This window comes from Falco naumanni, chromosome 2 (assembly GCF_017639655.2).
Source record: "Falco naumanni isolate bFalNau1 chromosome 2, bFalNau1.pat, whole genome shotgun sequence".
NCBI lineage: Eukaryota > Metazoa > Chordata > Aves > Falconiformes > Falconidae > Falco > Falco naumanni.
Genome location: NC_054055.1, coordinates 109,345,614 through 109,368,867, shown reverse-complemented (window position 1 = coordinate 109,368,867; position 23,254 = coordinate 109,345,614). Strand labels below are relative to the sequence as shown.

The window sequence follows — 23,254 nt, the reverse complement described above, 5'->3', positions numbered from 1 at the left end:
TATTTGAGATATCAGGACACAGTGTCTCTATACAAGAGTAATCTGCAAATTATCTTCACAGCCAGAATGACTTACCAAGTAGAAGTGATCCTACAGAGAACAGCCTGGTAAATCCAGGGTTTGGCTTCTTGCCTCAGAAGCGTTAAGTGAGAAATATATCTAAGCATAAGGAATAAACTGCTTTTGAGAATCAACAAACAAGGACTAGAAAAAAGTGATTGTTGTAATAATGGTCAGGTGGGAACAATTGGCTTGCAGTTAAGTGTGAGTTTCAACCAGTTTCATTCACTGATTGCCTCAAGGAACTTCAGCTGCTGCTGCACCTACAAGATCAATGCTGCTAATTGTGAGGAAAATTATTCAGGACAGCACAGAGCCCTGTATTAATGATGCCTGCCAGAAGAAAGTCAGTTTATCAGCTGTCCTAAAGGTTAACATCAATATCAGATGCGACAACTTCAAATTATTATATCACTAACCTTGCAGGCAAAATCACTACAGTGGTGCAGAAAACTTCAGAATTGCCTGCATTTTAAAGCTTATTTTGGTTCTCTGCTCAACAGGTGCCAAGCTTATATTTATTATTTAATATTCTATCATTTGACTGTACCAAGAAAAAAAACATCTATAACAATTCTTTCAGTTCTATCAATACCAAGAGAACTCATCTATGGATAGGTATCAGCTAATACTACAGGAAATGGTTTGCTGGAATGATTTTGTTATGTCTACTCAGAAAGGTCTCAAAAAGAAAAAGAGAAAATAAGTGTTGGATTAAAAAAATAAACAACAAACACACCACAGAAACAGCCAGCTGGCTAAATTCACAGAAGTTTACCACAAAGTCAGCACCCCAGGAAGTTAATAAGCCTCAAACACTTCGAAGCCGAGAGTGATTCACAAAGAGCTTGCCCCATTTTTTCATTTCCAAAAATGTATTGTTTATCTACCATGAGACAAAAGACAAGCGGATAGCTTGGTGTGACCCAGCCACACCTTGTAGTTTTTTTAAAAAATAATTATATATAGTAATGGATAAGAACTGTCATTAATTTGAAGTAATAGCAATAATATATAAGAAAAATATTTTATAGTAATAATCTATAAAAGAAATGCATGTCACGTACTTTTCTATATATGTTGTATAAGAACATAATAATAATTTGTGACAACAAAGTCACAGTATATATCCAGTGTATATACTGGAAAGCTAGAATAAGCTTTTTTTTTGCATTACATACACTCTTACTAGTTCCTAGTAGCTTACACAGTATCAAAGGTCATACTCTTGCCAGAGCAATAGCTTTACTGTTCCTTATTTGAAAACTATTTCTTAAATGACACTTCACTTTTCTGCTGGATCCAGTTAAAACAGCATTCTTTGTGTTTGTTGCAAACATCTTTATAGTTCCATATGAGTAAAACAGAACACCTATATTAAAACACCTCATTTAATAGTTACAATTATACATGTAGATGTGCATATGTATAAACATGTATTAAAACAAGTATCAACAGCTCTATATTTTAAAGAGCACAAAAAGTTACCTCTTACTCTGTCAGCCAAAACCTGGACTGTTCCACTTGGGATGGCATGTCTAAAATATCTTTAAATCTGCTTCAACCCTTTGTGGCAAAGATGCACGTGAAATACAGATCAAGGTGGTCTGCCTCACTACGGAACCTGCAGTTGATGTGATAAGAAGGCAAGGGAAGGAATCTGAGGCAAGAGGGCTGTTTCTTAACTTTTTGATACCTGCATGATCTCTGCCTAGAAAGTTAATGCGTTCTGACAAGATCACAAATTTTCAGAGAGAAACCCCATTTTAAAGCGGGTTACCCAGCCATGTGCACCTCCTCCTGCTCTTCCCAGCTAATAATTACATGTCAGCATTCACAGACTGACCATGAAGCCAGCTGTCACCATGTCTTCCTATGTTCAGTGGAGAAACTTCTTTTTCTTACTTGGGTTTTGGTTTTTCTTCACTTTTTAAACCCTGTTGTTGCTCACCTGGCCTTCAGCTATGAAGCTAACTGGTTGTTTACAGAACAGAAGCCAAAGGAGGTGAGTATTCAATGAAAAAAAAAGAATTGTTTTTGCTTGTTTATGTTTTGTTTTTTAAAAAACAAATCCCAGAGAAGATGCATCATCCCTCCAACAAACAGTTACTTATTGGCTCAAGTAGCAGGATCTACCCTTAAGCAAATGAAAATGAAGTATCAGACTACACAGGTTGCCGTCACAGCCTACAGTTTTGACTGTCACGTCTATCTGTCAATAGATTGTATCTTACTCTGACTGCCAGTTACTGTGAAATTACTATAAAAGCATGAAGATAAAATATGAGAATACTATCTAATTACATTTAAAAAACATGCTACATTTATAAGTTGCATTTAAAAAAGGAAAACTTTTAGGATAACTAGAAAGAATGATTTCTTGATCAACAATTCACTTTCCTTGTGTGTGTCTAAGTGCAATGTCTTCATTACTAAATCTTCTGTGTAAAGTTAATCCCTTTTAGCTACTTAAGGTTTAGAACAGCTCACATCTCACATTCCTGCCAGTAAATTCTGCTCACAATACAGCAAAAGACTACATGAGATGTGTATTTTATTAAAACTACTCATCTAAAAGTTTACCAAAAAAATCATACCCATCTACTATCGCTAGACATCACAGTAACTAGCTAGCATGAATCGTATAACATAGTTTGTTCCATGGTGTTTTGGAGAGTATGATAATTGAAGATAAGGGTTTTTTCTTCCAGCTCCTCTCTCCTCCCCTCCCATTCACCCAGATGTGTTATTGAAACAAAAGGTACACACTTTCAAACATATAATTAAATTTGACCTAATATATAGCCCAGTCATTACTCAGATTTAATACATAGATGTCATATAAAATTCTGCTGTGGACAGGTATGAGGCAGTTTCTCCGATTCCTTTATAAATGCATGTCTGTACACTTTAGAAAAATGAGCTAAACACTGCTATGTAAAGTACTGTTCAATGTCTTCATATAACACTATATCTGATAAACTAGAGATTTTTTTTAGAGATTGTTTTCCAAAACCTATTATTTTTTATAAACAAAACAAGATTTGTGTTCTGCTTTCAAACAGGAACATAAGCAAATCAGCATGAAAAAAATGCTGTAATTCCTCTGATTTTAAGAAAATTGTTCCCTAATTAGCTAAAAGATGTGCATAAATATATGCTATTTGACAGTATTCCATTTTGAAGTTGCTTCTCTTCCTGGTACCAGAAGAGAACAAACAGAACTCAATCATTATGATGCACTGTCTTCCTGGACATTTTTCCCCAATTTCTGTTCTACATAAATACTTGTCTAAACCTAAGGATTTTGGGAAAGCGTGTCCTCCACCTGTGCTAAGACAGCACTTTGCAGACTAAGCCCTCACCCAGAACACTGCGTTGAATAATACCAAACAGAATATGTTGGTCAAAATACAGACAGAGCTTCCTCCATGGCCTCCCAGCTCTTCAGTTCATGTTAGGGGCTAAAGCCGAGGCACTGGTTAAAAGCTGTGTATTCAGTCCTTCACTCCTCCAGAGCTTCTGCTAGCTAAAAAAAGTGAGCCACAGGACTCTAGCTCCAAAACTTCAGTCCTAACACCTAACATTAAGAGCAGGAAGACAAACAAACAAAAACTCTCCAGCCAACAGCAGCACGATACATATTGCTGTTCCCTTGAAGGAAGGGTAGAATCACAGAATCGTTTAGGTAGGAAAAGACCTTTAAGATCATTGAGTCCAACTGTAAACCTAAGAACACCGAGTCTACTACTAAACCACATCCCTAAGCGTGACATCTATATGTCACGGGATTACAGAACAGTTTGACTTGGAAGGGAATTTAAAGATCATCTAGTTCCACCCAACCCCCCACCCCCAACATGGCCAGACGGCTTCCACAAGATCAAGTTGCTCAGAACCTTGTCTAACCCGGCCTTGATCACTTTCAGGGATGGGGCAGCCACAGCTTCTCTGCGCAACCTGTTCCTGTGTCTCATCACCTTCACAATAAAAGAGAAAGAACTGCAGTTCCTGGAGATCCTCCAGGGAAAGTGAAGAAGGAAAGCCACATCCTTTCCTTCACTCAAGTTCAACCTTAGTAAATAATAACGTATTCTACAATAACTTAAATTTCTTTCCACTTGTTCATCCTTCATAAAGTTCAAAAGACCATCACTGAAGTGTTAGGCTGTCATGAGTAAATGACAAGTTAGGCAGTTTGAACACCTGAGCATTTGAATTCCTACCAGATGTAAGAAAATAAGGACCCTGTCTCATACTGATTTACATTCTTTACTCTGAAATTGGAGTTTGTGGGGTTTTGGGGGGGTATTTTGGGGTTTTGTTTTTATTTACTTAGAAGAACAGCTATGGCACTTAAAACATTTTTGGCAAATCTTTTAGCTATGGATTATTAGCAGAGGCAGGAGCAGATTTCCTTCACAGACCCAACAATGACATTTACCCTGACCTAGAGGGAACACCTTCCTAAGCAATAAGAAATAGCTCACTTTCAATGCCAATTCAGTCCTAAGAGAATGCCAATTATGCCAAGTTTGCAAAAACAGATGTATGGTGATTTTGTAATACAGACTAGTTTACACCAGGGACAAAGCTAAAACCATTTATCTCAATTAACTAAGGATCTAGGGATTAATTTAAACTGTTGCCTTGGAGGTGAAAGGTCACCACTTCATCCAACAATCCACCCACACCTCTTATTTACAATAAATATAAACCTCCCTCTCATGGTTCAATTATATCTTTTGGAGTATGTTTCTACCTCCAGAACTGTATGCCTTCCATGTCGTGTATTAAAAAAAAATAAGAAAAGGTTAGTGACATTTTATCAGTGGCTATGTTTCAACAGTCCTATTTATGGTTTCAAAAGATGGCCAATTGTCCTAAAATAACAAAATCTAATCAATAGAAGGCATGATGATAATTGACTGAAAACCCTCAAATTAGGAGATCACTTCTAACTTACAAATAACACTAATAAACGACACCAGATTTCCAATCGCTCAAGTGCTGCTTGAATTGAAAGGCATTTTGAAACATACACATTAGAGTAAAATAATAAACGAAGGAACAAAGGCTGGTGAACGAAGGAATTACAATAATTCCTCAAAAGAATATTCCAACAGACTTATCTGTAACTTAAAGGTTCAAAAATCTCCCTACATTTATGAAACAGCATTTGTGCTGTCGCAACCCCACCAATGTCTCATTCTGCCTTCAGGCAAACACCATGCCCAGTATGCCTGTTTAGAGCCCAGAGCATTCCTCATGGCTTTGACCATGCGCTACTAATTGACAAGAATGCAAGAGGGGCCAAAGTCTGACACATCATGTGTCATGCAGCAGTTAAACTTACTTTGATGCAAAGTGGACAATTGCCGCCTTCATGTATGGCATCCTCTCAAGATACAAGAGCTGGTGTAATTCACTGTCTATCAATCTCTGTACAAAGCAAATTAATGTGACAGGTTACGTCTAGAGCAGTACTGGCCTATTAAATCTCAAGCTATGTCATCAATGTATGGACCATAACAAACCAACTTAAGTAGACTTACCAGTATTTCATCACAACTGGAAACCTAACAGTTTATGGAGAATACAGATTAATGTCATCTAGTAGTCACCTATACCTTTATCCTCAAAGGCCTTTCAACGAATTGAGTGCAAGCAGAGTCAAGGTTTATCTTCTTTTATTTGATTATTTTCAGTACTGGTTTTGAGATATAACACTGATTCTTTTTTGGTTTTAACATTACTGTATATTGGCACCCCGCAAGTGAACAGGCTACATTCATGTGCCTAGGCACATCAGCCTACTTTTGCTACAAAATGTCAAGTCTTGCACTCTCTAGTATTCTCTTAAAAAAAAAAAAAAAAAAAAAAAAAAAAAAAAGGTCAGGCATTTTCATTTTTGTGTTGTTCAAGTGCCTACTTGATTTTGGCCCCCGAAAATCTTTGTCTTGTGGCTATATAATAGCTCTCAATTGCAGTTAAGATTTATTATAGATAAAATCCATTCCATTCACTAAGTTTTTTAACAAAATCAGAGATCCATTACTTGTAAACATCAAATGCTCACAATATCTTTTTTAAGGGATTTTGAAATCTCTTCTCTGTCTAAGGAGGTTAATTTGTTTTGCTTGTATCCTTATTTGGATTTTAAGTATGAAGTTGCACCTTAAACTGTAAAATCAGCGTTGGAAATAAATAGCTTCTTTGCTTGAAAGTAGAAGCTTGATATACCAAGTTGTACCCAGGCTGAAATGAAACTTAGCAGAATGATTTTTTCATTAATCCTTCCTGCTATCTAGTTTGCTAGTATTCTGCAGCTACTATTGCAAGGCTAGTCCAACTGCTCCAAACACTTGAAAAACTAAAAATAAATATTGATTTTAAGGTACACTATGAGTCTCTTTGCTTATGCAACCAAAAGTTAAAACTATAGCACAAGAAATCAGCAACTCTTCTGCCCTCCCCTTACTACTTTCATTAACTAAATAATAAAGAAATCTCACCAAGCCTCAATATTCTGAATTCTGTCATACTGAACTTCTTAAGAAGCTCTTCTCACTTACCTCCAAAGCATCCCACTGAAGTGAACAAGAAGTGCCAGATGGCAGGAATATTATGTTTTAACAATATTTCTCTAAAAGTTCCAAATATTTAGTTTATCAAAGAAACAGGCATGCTGCCAGACAGTTAGCCAGATCTATCATCATTGTCTATCTCATTTTGTCAAAGGAAGTATTCTGAAGCATATGTATTGATTTTCCCCCATGAGGAGGAAGGGGAACAGGAGCCAGTGATATTTACATTACGTTAAGTATATATTCCATGAACTGATCTCGTATCCTATTTTTGCCATATTTACTGGCAGCAAGCAAAGCCTGCAAAAATCCTTACAAAGCAAAAGCTCTTCCATTACTGGAAAAGAAAAACAAAGCCAGCAAGACCTACTTTTAAAGAAGATGTTACTGAAACTACAGCAATATTTTTGCTGATTTTGACATATTTAGAAAGGAGCAACAGAAGGTAATGATATATCTGTGTGACGGGGATTTATTTTTCTACTATGTTTCTTTTACTACTTCAGGTTGGTTTAGTTCAATCAATACTTACCAAAACTGCTATTCTGGGGTTTGGGGTTTGTTTTTGTTCTTTTTCTCTTTCCCCCTCTTGGATCCATCTTTTTTCCATAAAAAGGTTACTCACAGTAAAGGAGAAGTGCTTAAGAAAGAAATTATGTAGGGGGTTTATAAAGACATGACAGAAAAAATTGTCAGTACAAATGACTAAATGTTATCTATTTTTTCCAACATTCAGACACTATTAACAAGTATTTTAACAAGGACGTTCATTCTTTTCCTCAGAATAATCTAAGTAAATATCCTCCAAGTGATTTTAAGGTCTGTTAACAATAGTTTTATTTGCCATTTAAAGCAAAAGTAAATGCAAGCAAAAAGTAATATCTATTTATAGCTCTCCAAGACAGTTGTACCAAGAATATATGCAATAGAATCATTGGCTGATAGATTTCTTTGGCTTACAACATCCAGTTCGGTTTTATTTATATCACATGCATATGCAACCAATTCATACCAAGTTATAAAAAAGCTTTAATATATGCAAGCAAACTACAATCTGAAAAGCCTTCTGAACATTCAGCACAGAATATTAAGGCATCTATTTCTTCACCAGGCACTCAGTGTACAGGCTGAACATTTTCGCCCTTGCATAGTACTATTCTATATTTCAATTTCTCCACTGAAGTCTCTATTCCAAAGAAACTTGTTCAAAATGCTCCATCTTGGCTAGTCCAACTCGAAACCAATCTTCTTTCTAAAGTAGGTGTAAGAATTATGACCCAGTGAGGCTCGTAAGTGAAGGAAGCTGGACAAGAATCATATTTGGACAGGAGACCACTAGCATTCATAACACTGCAGGATGTGGTATTAGTGATTCATTAGGTAGCATGCCTCCAGCCAAGTCCATATTAAAACTAACCTACCCTACATTTTCTCTCCCCAGCTTAATATATCACACTTACTAGATGTGAGAATGCTGCCTGTCTCCTCAAAGTGTTAAACAAAATTCTGGAGCACTAGGAAATTAATTTCCAGAGGCACTGGGGGAAATATATATATTTTGCATCTATGACTGCATGGATATCTGTCTTCAGAAGTTTCAAACTCTCAGGAATCCATCTTCCTCTAAAAATGACCTTAGCATTCTTCCCCCCAACACCCCAAATCCTGAATTGGCATAAGAGTATTCTGGACACCTGGAAAAACCAACATGCTTTATTCTAGTTGTTGCCAAAATATTCCCCATCTACAGATTCTGCAGTAGCAAACGTTTCACAGTGCAACTAATACACAAGAAGCATACTAAGCCATGGCTCCAACTTTGCTTCTCGATACTCCACCCTTTTCCCTCTATATGCTTACCCGGGCATGATAGCAAAACATCTCAGATGGCCAGAAATTATTCCTTCACTACAAATAGAAGACAAGCCCAAGAGGCACTGCCCCATTTTCACGAAGCTTACTTGGTGATTTCCCATAGGACAAACATATCTGCATACTGCATCAACAGGAATACCATGGGATTAACGTGATGTAGCCTTTAACAAAACCTGGCCTAGACTTTGATGATAACATATATGGCAAAATGCAGATTTAGGCCTTTAAAGTACATGCTGACACCATCTCAAAAGATGCCAAAAGTACCACTGCAGATAGCAGTGACCAAGCCTTGCATACAGTTATTCTCCATCCCCTTCAAATGACTGAAAACTCCTGTATCATTCTTCATCCAAAGAGTGCCAGAATTTATTTCATCCTCATCACTGCTCTGGAAACATCAACCAGCTCAGTAAGACACCTGGGCACAAATGCTAAGAGGTATGGAAGAAATTTGTTGCCAAATAATGTATCTGCTTTTCTACTTTGCAAATTTATTACAAATTGGTTTAAAATAGATTTGTGGCTTCCCTAATAGTGAAAGTTCTAGTTCTCAGGGCTGATACAGCCAAAGGTGCACCCCATAAGTCAACAGTCAGCATTCAATTAAAGATGAAATAACGTAGTTCTCATGGTGTTACAGACTTCTTTCTCAAGCTGCTGACGATACTGCTTACTACTGGATGTGTTGTGCCTCATTATCATGGCTTCCCACTAGTTGTAAAACTGAGAACAGGTGAAGCTTCTTGCATCTGTTAACCTCTTGATTACAGCTTTAAGTCAATCTCTAAGTTTTGTGTAATTGGGAGGGAAAAAACCCACATTTTTTCCTCCTGCCTTTAATTTTTTTTTTTTTTTACTTTACCTTTCCTACCTACCTAAAACCCCAAACCTCTGCATTAGCCTCCCATTTTGCCAATACTCCAAAACCACAACTGTGGCCCCATTGATACTGATGAAAAAATTCCCAGCATCTTCTGCTGAATCAGGATTTATAATATAAATTACAAGTCATACCCACTACAAAAATATAACATTTCTTTTTCAATACTACAAAGATCAACTGTGAATTAGAAAAAAACCAAACCAAAAATAACTTAAACTTCCACCAGAAAGTTTTTCAGCCAGCTTAGCTAGAAAGAGTTCTCTTACAAAATATATTGTATAGGGTATACCATATTATGTATAATATTGTATACATATAACATGTATAAATTAAATACACATAACAAATTAAGTCCTTAAGTAATATCAATTATTTAAACAGTAATATCAGCACAAGAATTTCCTTGAACAATGTTACTTTCAGTTTATGCCTATACAGTATCTTTTGCCTTTTAATGTTAACTGTTTACAACTTTGTAGAACACTAAAAAAAATCAGCTTAGATATTAAAAGTCAGTTGCCCACCTATGCACGTATAGTTTATAAACTGATAAAGTTCAATGATTTTTTTAGAATAGGAAACCTAAAAAAACAGTTATAAACAGAGTTATGTTCTTTCTAGACTGAAGGAGAAGATTCTCCATAACAGACTGAAGACTTATGTGCTTTTAAAACTGAAAGGTAGTCTTGAGACACAGTTAAGTGTTCAGAAAGGTACCTCTTTCCAACTTCACACAAAATTTGGCTTATACCTGTAAACTTTTTTTTTTTAATTTACTCAAATTTGTTATGGCTGGCAGAAGATTCTGCCCCCACAGAACATTAACTATGCACACAGAATTCACCAAATAATCCTGCCAAGGAACCAAATTTCATATGATCATTCCTCCATCACCAACACTGCCTTCCCCACCAACTTTTCCTATTATTTCAGTCCTTTCATTCCTCACATTCAAGCAACATGGTTAGAAAAGAGCAAGCTAAACCAAACAGAGAAGAATGAGAATAACAGGAAAAAGCTGGAAAGGAAACTAAATCAATTGACAAGAAAACAAGACGAAAGTCTTCAACTATGAAATATAAGGAGGCAAACTACATGAATGAAACATGGACAGAAGTAGCAGACAAACAGCACAGGGAATGAAAACCTGTAAACACCAGAGCATATTTTTCTCCATGTCCTAGAATAAATATAGAAGCTTCAACTCCAGTGATTTCTGTGTGGTAAGCTAAGGCATTTCTCATTTTCTGGCCTATGCAGGGGAAAACATTCTAGAATTACAAACGCAAAGCATCAACAGTGAGATTTCATATTTGAAACTTGCCAAGCAAGCTACACATATCTTTCATTCTAGCAAAAATCCAGGAAACAGATTTAACAGGAGGGGAGAAAAAAATAAGAAACGGTGATAGATTTGTTCTGTATCACATGACCGGAAAAGTGTACATATACCTGCCTTCATTCCTTACCGCTCCACCTCAATATTGTACTTATAGCTGGTCCTTACTTAACATACTACTTAATCCTAAAGAAGTTTATTCTACAAATGAATCAGGTTCCGAGGGACAGATGAGTTTTCTGAAGACATGATGCTTCATTTTGCATGTGTAGTTGAATGAAGGGGGAAATGCAAGAACAGGAAGGACAGCTGAATGTCACCATGCAACAATACGTTTCCTCCAATTTCACACAGGTTCAGGTCCAGAGCTACCACTTCTTTCCTGACTCCTTCCTTAGCATATTTAGACTCCCAAAAACACATAGCTGAGGACAGAGGGAAAAGGTGAGGAAGGACAGGCATAGCTCAGTGTTTCACTGCATCAGTATCTGCTCCCCGCTAGCTCCTGTCCCAAATCTGGCAGTGCTGAATCACCCTCTACCTCTTTTCTCTTTCATAATGCTGTGTGGTGGGTCTATCAAGTAACAGGAAGGAAAACTGTTTTTCCAGATTCACAATCCACAATTCTACCTATCTCACTCCTGGATATCAAAAGTCACTTTGCTTTAAATGCCAGGTAAAGAGATGCAGCAGCAAAATCAGTTCAAGGTAGCCCTTCCTTCACCATTAACACTAGCACACCTCTCCCACCATCTGCTGTGGTCTTAGAGGCCAGATCTCATCCTCCCTTCTACCATGGAGTTCCTGAGTAGTACTGGGCACATCTTTCATATTAAGATATTAACAGTTTTTTTCTGATTTTGCTAACCAATATCCACATGCAGTGACAAAAACTTGTCTGTTTTCCCATGCAGTTCTCAGCCTTAAGAAGGACAACAGCACTTCTAGGCTAACTCTGGAGAATGAATGAGGAAACATCTGCTGTAATATATGAGGGAAAATCCTCGGTCTCAGCACTTGCAGCTTCTGTGGAAGTAACTGAAAACTTGCTTGTGCTTTAGATAGTATTTAAATTACTCAAAAATTCTGTGTGGATCGGGAAGAAAAAAAAAAGTGCCACACACAAAAGACCCCCCCACACACTCCCACCTCCATCAGCAGGCTGTAAGATAGAGCCAGCTCCCTATAATTTAGCTTACAGCAATTCCATCTTGATCTTTCCCCGGGGGCAAATTCAGCCCTGACCTAAACAGATACAAATTCCATTAAATTACACTGGGACTGAATCCAGTACCGCCAGGTCACCCAATACCCTCAGAAATATGGGTGAAACCTATTTAGTTCAAATGGGAATAACAAATTGGTACAAGTTGTTGCACTGTTTCTCCAAGTACATCATCATTGAATTTCTCCATTATCTGCATGTCGCTAAATTGAGTCAACAAGATATTCTAAATGGGTAATGAGACCCTTAACCATTCACCACTTATTCCTGTTAAGGAATGATACAGAGCCCTGTTCTGTTCGCAGGCAGTCATCTGCTTCTGCAGCAAAGATCGCAGTTCTCTTCAGTCACATGTGCTATGTCCTCATTCATAGGACTCATACACATGATCCCTTCAGCAATTTTTCTTGGGAGACGTAACCATATTTTAAGACTGCTCTTAAGGTCAGGTTTCATTAAGCACATAAGGAAAAAATATATTGTCTATACATTCATCCTGCAATCAATTTCAAGTGAAATCTGCCATAACTCTTACGATTTTGATAGTCTATTAATATAGACAATATTGTCTAATCACTTATACATGTATAATACCTAGCTACATAAAACCGTTTTAACTTCGAAGGTTTAAAAGTAGCCAATGACATTTGTTCAAGTACACTTTTAGATCTTTATAGGCGGTGACAGTCAAGTCATCCCTGCCACAGTATACAGTTAATTCAAAAAGCGTGATTTAGATAGTGAATGAAGTGTTTCACAAACTAGTGCAAAAGTAGCATGATTATTAACAACTCTTTCCAGTTTTAACAAATGTGTGCACGTAACTATTTGAATTCTGCATATACTGAAGTCTGAAGATAGTTTGTTAACAACTTCAATATCTTACATTAAAACTGGCAGGACCACTCTGAAGACTTTCCATGTACTTTCTAGCCTAGCAAAAAACAGAAGGTATCAATCACCCAGTTTAACAGCAGCTGACTGGAACTATTCATCGAGTTGCACATTGCTACCACTGTGGCCCCATGAATGTCTTAAAGTCTCCCTCTCCTTTTTTTGTTCCTCTGAGTAGACTCTTAACAGCACAATTATCTTTTTCCACTCTGAATGGCTTTGAGAGACCAGCTGAGAAGAAACACCATTAGTAAAAACAAAAGTTTTCAAAGAAAAAAGGGGAACAAAGTGGACGTATTAGAGACAACTTGTGAATCATGGCCTATACCGTGCTTTGCCCCTCTCTTTACCTCAATACACTCCTGGTTTCACGGCTGGTTGAGAGCAGGGCAGACTACTGCACTTCTCCTAGCAACCAAAAATCACTTAGGGAAAAAAGGCATGTTGTCTGCTGAAAGGCAGAACAGAGAAATTTGGGGTCATACAAAGCCAGACATATGTTCTTTTGCATTTCATCCTAAATTGAGCAGTTCTCAAAAAGGATTCAGTAAATAATAATAAATAGTTTTGTTTTACATTGATTCATATTTAATTAAATATCTGTTTGTCTACTTGTCAAACATTTAATTTTCTTTTATTTCTGTGTTCTAACAGTTCCTACTACTGTTTACAGTTTTGCCTTCAGGGACAGAAATTCTATTCCTCACTTTTTCTGAAGTTATTTTCTTTGAAGTGCATATAGATATAATTAGATATCCACATAGATAAAACCTTTTTTTTTTTTTAATCTAGATTTAGACACACAGAGAACTATTTTTAGAGGTTTAAAGACAACAGTAATAAGAAACAATTTTATCACAGGATCCCTCTATTCCAAATGCTGGGATTTTACCCCACAGGACTTAATCTTACAGAACAAACTGTCTGGTCTCATTAGGTAGACACCACATTGCACAGTTTAAGACAACAAATCAAATGCATGCAAAAGCAAAAAAAACCCCACAAACCCCAGAAGTTTATAATTCAGACATACATCTGAATAGATACATCACATTGATTGGCTTAAAATCAAAGCATATTTTAAAATCCAGTTTGGTAACAGAACAGATGTAATAGATCAAGGGTAAAATGCAGCCTGCGGTATTTCTGATAGTTATTTTTTTCCACTGGAAGTCCTTTGTTTAATAGCTGTTGCCTTGACGTAAACCAACTATTTTAGTTAGGCCACTGAATTTCCCTTACATATCATAAAAATATATACACACAAAAACAAAACCACCTCAGCCAATCTATCACAGCACTTCTGCAGTGCATCAAGTTAAAGTCAGCAAAGACCTTAGTTCACTGCATCAAATTACAACAGCATTTTCTTGCAGCCACTCCAAACAAATCTGAACTCAAACAATTTAACAGAAAGGCTTATTCACTTCATAGATAAGTGATGCACAAATGACATAGCAATGATAAAAAGCCTAAATATATGGTATATAAAACAACTCCAAAGTTATTAGGCATCAGCGCTGTCATGTCAAGCGTGACAGTAGTGTTTTGCTCCCCTTTTCACTCCCTATGCTGCCTAACCCAGACACATGCTCTGTAGCCCAGCTCCTCTGCTAGTCTCTCTCCCCTCATTTTCTGCTTCAAAATGGGGTAGGTCCTTTAATCCATCAAGCCATAGACCTGGAATCAGGCTACTATCCCACTCCTCGTCCCAGCTTACAATGTCATTTCTCTCTCCAGGAAACTGTCAGAGCAGGATAGTGGTACTATACATGCAGGACCAATACGCCTTTCCAGGTCTTGAAGGTGATATAATGCATTGAGCAGAAGTTTTCATCTCTGAAAAGTGAGAAGGATGAGCCCACAATCCATTTATCTGCAGCCTTCAATACGGTGTGACAATCCCAAAGAGAACATCAAGTTTACTAGGGAAAAGAAATCCAGGTGAAAAAAAACAGGCTTTTTCCAACTAGCTCTTAGTCCAACAGCATTGCTATGCCATTTGAATTTTTTATAATATTGACACAGAAGAAATATCATCCATCCTTTAGTTACAGAGTTCTCTTTAGGCTACAAAACAAACTGTTAAAATTGACCACTCCTTTTGTCAGGATGAAGTCATCTCAGCTGCAGGACATGTGGACTTTGAAAACTGCACAGAATGACAGCTTCAGAACCCACAATTATAGGGCTCATGCAGTATTAAAATACTTCTCATAACAGATTCTTAACTCTTGACATTTTCACAGCAGTAAAAAAGTACCCCTGGTACCCTGGCATGAAGAGTTTCCTCCATTCACTATGGATAAAAACCAAGCTGACTGGTTTTAGTTACCTGACATTTTGGTTTTAAAAGGTTAAATTTTTTCCACTCAGTTTCCTTGCAATCAATGGCAAGTGATTAATAGAAGTGAACTACGGTTTACTGTGTTTTACAGCTTGCTACTGGCCATTTCTTCTTTACATTTTTGTCCAATCTGCATTTATGACAAGCATATTAAAGATACACTCTTCTCTCCTTGGCATACAACACCATGTAGGCAATGCATAAATACAACCTAAAAGACCATATGCTGCAACGGACATTGTGGCATAATTATCTAGGTAAATGGTAATGAGTAAGATCACACTTTAACTCCTGGCATCTCTATTCATCCTACCAATTCATTTCCATATATCAGACCAAATAAACTGTTCTCCCAATTAATCTAAGAAAACACGATGAGAGAAAATAAAAGTAAATTACAACAAAGCATGAAATCATACAATGACAGGCCACTGTCCAACACTGTAGTCAGACTGATGAATTCTGCTGGAACTGAAGGAGTACAATGAAGACTCGCTGACAAGAAAGGGTAGTTCTGCAAGCAAATACCACATAAAGTTAAAGTTGCTCCAAATCAAACTTAGAATGGTGTCTTATGAAATGAGCACCTGAAAATTACGAGGAATGCATTTGAAAACGCTTTGTGTTCTTCCAGTTATTATTCACATAGGTAGGTAGAGCTGAATAAGTATCTCCACAAGCAGGACAAACAGCGTAAAAAGTTCACAATAGAACCTGGGCACGCACAGTCTCAATGGGTTCCAAAATACACACTGGAATCACTAGAAGATCAGTAGCCTTCAGTTATCAGCAAGCCAAAGATGCATTGTTTCCTAGTATCAAGACAAATAAGGAATTTTATAATTAAGCCAAGTGAAGTTGTGTGGTTTCTACTGACATGGTTTTACAGTGCAGCTAAGCTCAAAGAGAAATTACGCCCAGGAAAGGATGCTTGCAAATCTGTCTAGAACATATCCAGAAAGCTCAAAGCTCAGTTAAATGGATGCGTTATCTCAGAGATCTGCAGATAGTAACCATTATTTAGTGAGTTTACTAACCATTTGCTTAGCCAAAAAAAATAATAGCTGGGGGACAGGGGTAAATACTGCAAGTTCAATGCATGCTACTTCTGCCAGAACATTGTTGAAATTAATATCTTCACATCGCATTTGTCTGTAATACGAAGATGAATCTCAGCTAGGCTTGGCCACTAGAGCACAGCGGTTCAATATAGGTATCAGCAGGTTATTACAGGGCTACTACTGGTTAGTCTGTCTACTGTTGCTCATGTATTTATTGATGAAGGTTATTATTTTAATAAAATTAAGAGCACATCTTGGATCTCTTCCATGGCAGCAATGCCAAGAGAAGCTGCAGAGATGGAATTAAAAAGCTATTTCTTACTTCATGAACTTTTGGCTTGAAAAAAAAGTAGTAAGAATGTATATCATTGCATCCACAATGCAGCACAAGAAGTAGTTTTCTGATTACAAAAGGATACTCTGCACTAGTAAAGAGAGCACAGTAGGGATGAGTAAGGAGTGAGCAGAAATGAAGCATCAGCATGCACTTGTACCCTCTAGTACTTGGAAGCTCTCTCCATGGAAAAATGTAGCAACAAGCCAACTTCATTTTGTAAGAGGATTACATTACATGAATTAAGATGCAAGCCTTACAGTAAGTCAAGATGCCATCACCTGGTTTCAAGGTCTTTTGCACAAAGGACTCAGTAGTAAAATTGTTACAGATTTCAGTGGCGCAGATGCAGGTCCTAAATTAATGGGGCCTTGTTTAATTATCCAAAATAACAAAAAAATACACTATTAAACACAGGTGATTAACAGTTACTTTGTTAAGGAGAAGGTTTGAGGTTTGAACAACACTGACAATCTTATTTCTGGACACATCACTTTAAGGGCAGAGAGTCCACAGTTTGCATTGTATAGTAGAAGCCAGGTGTGACATTAAAGATAGTGAAAGTATAATCTACATCCAGAAATCTTTATTTTGGTTCAATTATTTTTCATTCAAAGATCTCATAACTACCTTTTATGCAGAAGTAGTCATGTGGACAGGTATCCTCAAGTTTCTCTCTGAAATAGTGATTTAAGAACAGATTCTGTACCCTTACATATACCAAATGTTAAAGGTATTTTTTAGAATTTACAGGGCATGCATACTATAAAAGTATCAGTGTGAGAAAGCTTGGATAACCATAAATTTTCTGTAACAATTCAGTAGTTACATGTAAAAATTGTCTGTTCAGTCAGAACCAAAAAAACCCATCACATTTATTTGGCAAGAGTGGATACTTGCTTTCTTCTGCACACAAAGAGATTTCTATAGAAATGTAGAAAAGAGCACCCGTAACCTAGCCTCTTGGCAAGAAACAGCAGCAATATGATTACTAAGTATCCTCCACAAGGTTGGTATGAGAGGTTGTGAGCCAGATGGCAGCCACAGGAAGAGCAACCTCTGCCATGCCAGCTGAGATAACAGATAAAACCTGACAGCAGTGTTCCTCTTCGGTGGCTGAAACAGAATGTACAGAACCTGTTAGCAATCTATTTAGCCGGGATCAATATTTGAATAGCGATTCAAGGGTAGCAAATGGCTAAAAAGCCATTGCATACTCTTCAGTAATTTCCACTAAATGGTTCAGCAGCGGACAGAGCATGTATTGAATTTAGTGCTATGAGCCTACATTGCTATACAAAAGCAAATCCTGGAAACTGAGCTGACTGGACAGACTAGCCAAAGCCTCCATTTCCTCTCACTGAATTTTTTGGCGCATCTCCTTGATGCTTTTCATGCATCCTTGAAGATGCACTTAAATCCTTTTGTCTACCTTTAAGGCTACGTATCTTTAGCCTGCATTGCTTATATTTATTTTCCTTGAGCAACATCAATCTCATAATTTCAGAAAGTTCCTAATGGAAGGATTGTTACAGTAAGCGTCACTCACAGAAAAGATTAAAAAAACCTATCCTAACTTTCCTGAACAAATTGTGGGGTATCAGACCTTTTGCAGCATAACAAATAAGCAAAGGCACAAAACAAATTATTCTTTTCAAACATATCCATCCCTGGAAGTGGAACAACAGAATTTCCTCATTGCCTATCATATCGCAACAACATATATTTATGTGCAAAACAACTTACCAAACAGGAAATAAAGCGAAATATTAAGACTCATTCAGCAAAACATCTCATTGAGGGCATAAATTCATCCCTACTCAGCAAAGTTTTAAAGCATATGATTAACTTGGAACACATGTTTAAATTCTTAACTTCAGCGAGATTCTGGATAAGAGATGGAAGCATGCACTTAAATGCTCTGCAGAATTGGGTCCTGTGGAAGAACAAGCTAAAGGAAACAAAACTGCAAACTCTCCACTTCAGGATCTTACTCTTAATGCATTAAAATGCACACATTCCACAGAAGCAAAGGTTATCCATCAACAGCAAAACTCACATGAGAGATCAAGACCCTGTCAGCTTAAATACGCACTGGAAGAATATACTCTAGCTTTATATGTAAGCCATGTTCTCCGATAGGCAACAGAGACCTGCACAAGGCCACAGATGTGTAGCTCACTGGTGTGAAGAAATAAAATGAATTAAAAAAAAATAAGGAAAAGAAACACAGAACACTTGAGCCACCCACTATTTCAGATACATGCATTTCATTAAGAAAATAAGTGCCTTTGAAATATATGGAGATAAAATGCTGCTTTTACAGAATTGTTCTCATATATCTTTAATGCCATCACACCCTCAAGAGCATCAAACTTGCAGTTTTCAAGGGACAATGGCTAAAAGCCAGCCCTGACATAAAAGGTTGTCATTTTCATTGAAAGCACTTACAAGTTCTACCAGGGCAGAGTTGGCCCACTAAAATTAGCATCTGTGGTAATATCCACATACCTGTGTCCACACCATCTGTGAACTTTTCTGTTAGTATCTGTTCTTTCAAGCTTTAGTAATGATTGGAAAAAAGATAACAAAAAGCACATAACAATGAAAGAAAAATCAATTGAACACTATAAAAAAACCCAACACACATAATCAGCTGTTTTAACTCCAATAGCTACTGTTTTATTTAATGGTACAGACTCTGCCTAGTGTAGTGTTTTGTTGTCAGAGTATAGGGGGAAGGTGTTTGATTTTTTTTGATTGTTCATTTTTTCAAGAACAGTAACCAAAACTGATAGCTAAAGAAAAAGAGTATTGCAGTTGTTCCCTGAACAGACTGTAAGAATATGGACAGAGCTACAGGAAAATCATAAGCACAATAATAAAAAAATAAAAATAAAATATTCATATGTATGTATCACATGCTTCCTGCCATTTTCATTGTTTTGCAATTCTCAGGTGTCATAAAAGTATGAATAGAGAAAATAACTTTAGATGAAAAATTTATCATTTTGATCTACACCATTATGCACTGTGTAATACCACTTTCAAATCACTAAACAAAAATAATGTCACAAGGAAAAGGACAGCTAATATGCCTCAAATGCTGCAATGCCTCTCTCTGGACCTGATGCCACGAGAACAAAAAAATCCCACCCCAAACCCAACAAAAAAAAAAACCCTCAAGAACAGAAACACACTAAGAGGTAACTTTCATAAAGAAAACAAATCAAGGACCTATTAAACAAGTAGTCTATTGAGTTTTGCCTTTTTTCTTAAAGCATTACAAATAGTGCTAATGTTGATATATATATTTTCAAAGCAACTGGTGGTATATGTCACCTCAAGGTGTAATCATAATTGCTGTGCTTCTAAAGAGACTTAAGTACCGCGTGCCAAGCTTGCATGCCAATATTTCTTCAAAGCTACTTGTTAGTCATTTTGACAATAACAGCTTATCTCTACTTCGTCATGATGTGCTATCCACAAGGCCTTTTATTTATTTATTTGAGTTGTTAATGTAGGCAAGCTTGACAGTCTGCAATATCTTCCCACAAAAGGGGAGGATCACATTATTCTGGGCAGTTTCTTGGATTTTTTTTCTAATGGTCCAGCTCCAAATTAGGTGCTTCACCTGCACCCCCTACCCCCATCTTATAAAGCTAAACCAGAACAAAGGTTCTACTTGTGCTCCTCGTGACAAAACTAGAATAAATTATGTCTTGCCTCTGTCGTACCAGCAAGCTGGTTAATTGCATTTGTTTCATATATCTCAAACAGCCTGGTACGTTAATTACATTCTGTAACACCAAGCTCCTCTGATTCACTCTGTCACTTCCACTGAGCACTTTAATTGTATTCCTTCTAGCTACATACAATTTTAAACACTTACTAATAATTACATTTCTACAGCCTGATGTTTTCAGTTTGTATACGAAGGTATCTCCAGTACTGGTGGTCTGAAAGTTAAGGATCAGAATATTTTACTGTAGGAAAAAATAAAGCAAACAGAAAACAAAATCCCTGCAAAACTATGACCACGCTGACAATAGACACCAATGTTCTATTAAATCTTTTCACAATTTCAGCTTCTTACTGTTCATCATGTACATGTATCATGCAGAAATTTTCTTATCGGTAGATCAGACAGAATATTAAACTGCATAGGATATTATGCAACCGATGCAAAACTGTGCTTGAATGTCTCCCTCTTCTCATCTTTTTCGCTTCCTTTCATGCTAGGGGGTGGGGGCTGATGAGAGGAGGGGGAAGAAATGCTCAAAGCAGCCTGTGACTGCAAACAATAAACCTGGAGTCCTTGCTTCAGAACTAACAGTAAATGCAGTAAGCATCTTCCTGGAGCAAAGTTTGCTGTAACAGACAAGCAAAACCAGCCAGGGTCCCAGATATTAAATTCACCTCAAGTCTAAAAGACTGTTTAGAGATCCAAATACCCAGTACTAGGACGACTGCCGGGCATCTGGTCCCAGCACACACTTGTGCAGGACTGTGTGCTTTACGGATGCTCGCTTCCTAGCTGTATGCTTGAAGTACTGTAAGGCATCTAGCGTCTGTACTGCAGCACAGCGCCAGCCCCTACTTTGAAAGACAATTTACCCTTGCACTGAAGTTCTCGCCCTGCTAAAGCGTACTTCCCCGAGATGCTAATTTATAGTTCCCCATCCATTACTTAACATTACTTAAACTTGAAAACAGCAAGAAGTGCTGTGGAGCAGACCCAGAGGGGGAAGCAGACCCGGGGGAGACGCGGGGCGCGGGGGGAAATCCGCCCTTTCCCCCAAACGTTGCTTAGCTTCGTGACAACACTCCCTCGAAAAGCCCGTAATGAGGGGGTGGGGGTGCCAGCAAGCCCCCGCCGCCAGCACCTGCCTGGCCCCGCGGCGGGGGCGGAGGTGAGGGGGGGCTGGAGCCGCGCACCCCCCGCCCGCCAGCGCCAAGGGAGGCGTCCGGGGACTCTGGAAATTCGCCAGCTCGCCTCACCTGGAGCCCAGCAGAGCGAACCGATTTATTTCATCAGCTGCCTCTCCCGGTGGAAAGTTTAACAATAGAAGGAGGCAAAGTACTATCAGCTACAACAGCTTTCTGCCTTGCCTTCCTCCTTCCCGCCCCCCCCCCCCCCAAAAAAAAAAAAAAAAAAAAAAAAAATTTAGCACGGTAATTTTTACTCTTTCCTCGCTAACGTTCTTCCATTCATAAGCTGCTTTTCCATTAAATTAGCAGACGGGAAGGACTGCTTATTGGAAACATATATACTTCCCCCCAACCCCCGCCCCCCAAATACCATTTATATACCAGAAAAACTTAAGGCTCTGTAACGTTAAAGCTTATAATGCCGTCCATGTGCTGTCCCAAACCAGATTCAGATGAAGGGGATTTCTGCACAGAAATGGCATATCTAAAATAAGCGAACTTACCATAGACTTGAAAAAATGAAAATCCAAAGAGCAGGAGTGGCGTCAGCAGACCCATTTTGACATATTAAATGCAATCCCGATCACTTGCGAGCCCAATTCCAGAGAGATCCAAAAAAAAAAAAAAAAAAAAAGTATCCAAAGCCAGTAAGAGGTAGGTCCAAAAGTTTTCAGTTTCCTAGCAGCTACTTAAAGTGGAAGAGGAAATCTTGAAATCAAAAGCTGCAGATGGAAAGGTCTTGAATGTGACACTTTTAGATCCATACAGATTAGAGCAGCGAGCGAGCTCCGGAGGCTTCTGTTTTGCACACACGCTCTTTTCTAAATTCCCACCAATCCAGCCCAAGCAAGCAGAGGAATTATTCAAGTGTGCCTAAGACTCTCTTTAGGATCCATGGCAATCCAACCCAAACTCTTTCTTCGGAAGACAAGGAGAGACTCTGAGAAAGGACGCGAGTCCTATAAAGTGCTCCACAAACTTCCCGGCACTTTGCAGGCAAATCATTGGGTTGGTTTGGCTATCTGGCTTTCCTCTCGCCCTCCCCCTACCCCCTTCGTTCTCTACCAAATCAGTTCAAGCTGCAGAGTTTCTCACTTAACTTCCATAATAGGAACGCCCAGGCAACGTGCTACAGGAGGGCAGCAGCTCTCTCAGCATCCCCTCGGAATAAAACCCTGTCCCCTGCACCGCCCTCCCGACGGAAACCCGGGCGGCGCTGCCGGCGGGCAGTAACTCCGGCGCGGAGCCGCGGCGGGCGGGAGCGGCGGGCTGCGTGCGACAGGGGGTGCGGGGACCTCCCGCCGCCGCCCCTCTCCCGGGCGGCCCCGGCGTCCGCCGCTCCGCGCCGCGCCGCTCCTCTCCGCTCGCCTCCTCTCCCCTCCCGCCGCCTCCGCCTCCCGCCGCCGCGGACACACCGGCTGGCAGGGAGAGGGAGGAGAATGAGCGCGGCTCCCGCGGCTGCCTGGGGAAGGGAGGCTGCGGGGTGTGGACTAAACCACTGCGCTCCACACCCACGCGTCCCTCTCCGCCCGGGGTAGGGAGATGGGGACGGCGATATAAGGCAGCCGCGGGGCTGGGAACGGGGCGCGTTGCGGGCGGGGCCCCCGCCCCCCCGCTACAGTTGGCTATAGGTAGGATGTGCGTGACTGCTCCGCACCGCTTCCCGTTTCACGGGCGGCTAATTTTTCGGTAAGTGATTTCGTGGAACTGTGCG

General features: G+C 38.8%; 1 protein-coding gene across 9 annotated transcripts in view; it reads right to left on the bottom strand.

Annotated features, from left to right (window-relative positions):
- ROBO2 (roundabout guidance receptor 2) overlaps positions 1–22,833 on the bottom strand; it is a 476,615-nt gene extending 453,782 nt beyond the window's left edge. For all 9 annotated transcript variants that reach the window (XM_040582899.1, XM_040582900.1, XM_040582903.1 and 6 more), the window contains exon 1: positions 22,044–22,833. In XM_040582899.1, the coding sequence (XP_040438833.1) occupies positions 22,044–22,098 (55 nt within the window). In that variant the 5' untranslated portion in view covers positions 22,099–22,833. The remainder of the gene's footprint in view (positions 1–22,043) is intronic.
- Between the last annotated feature and the right edge of the window lie 421 nt (positions 22,834–23,254).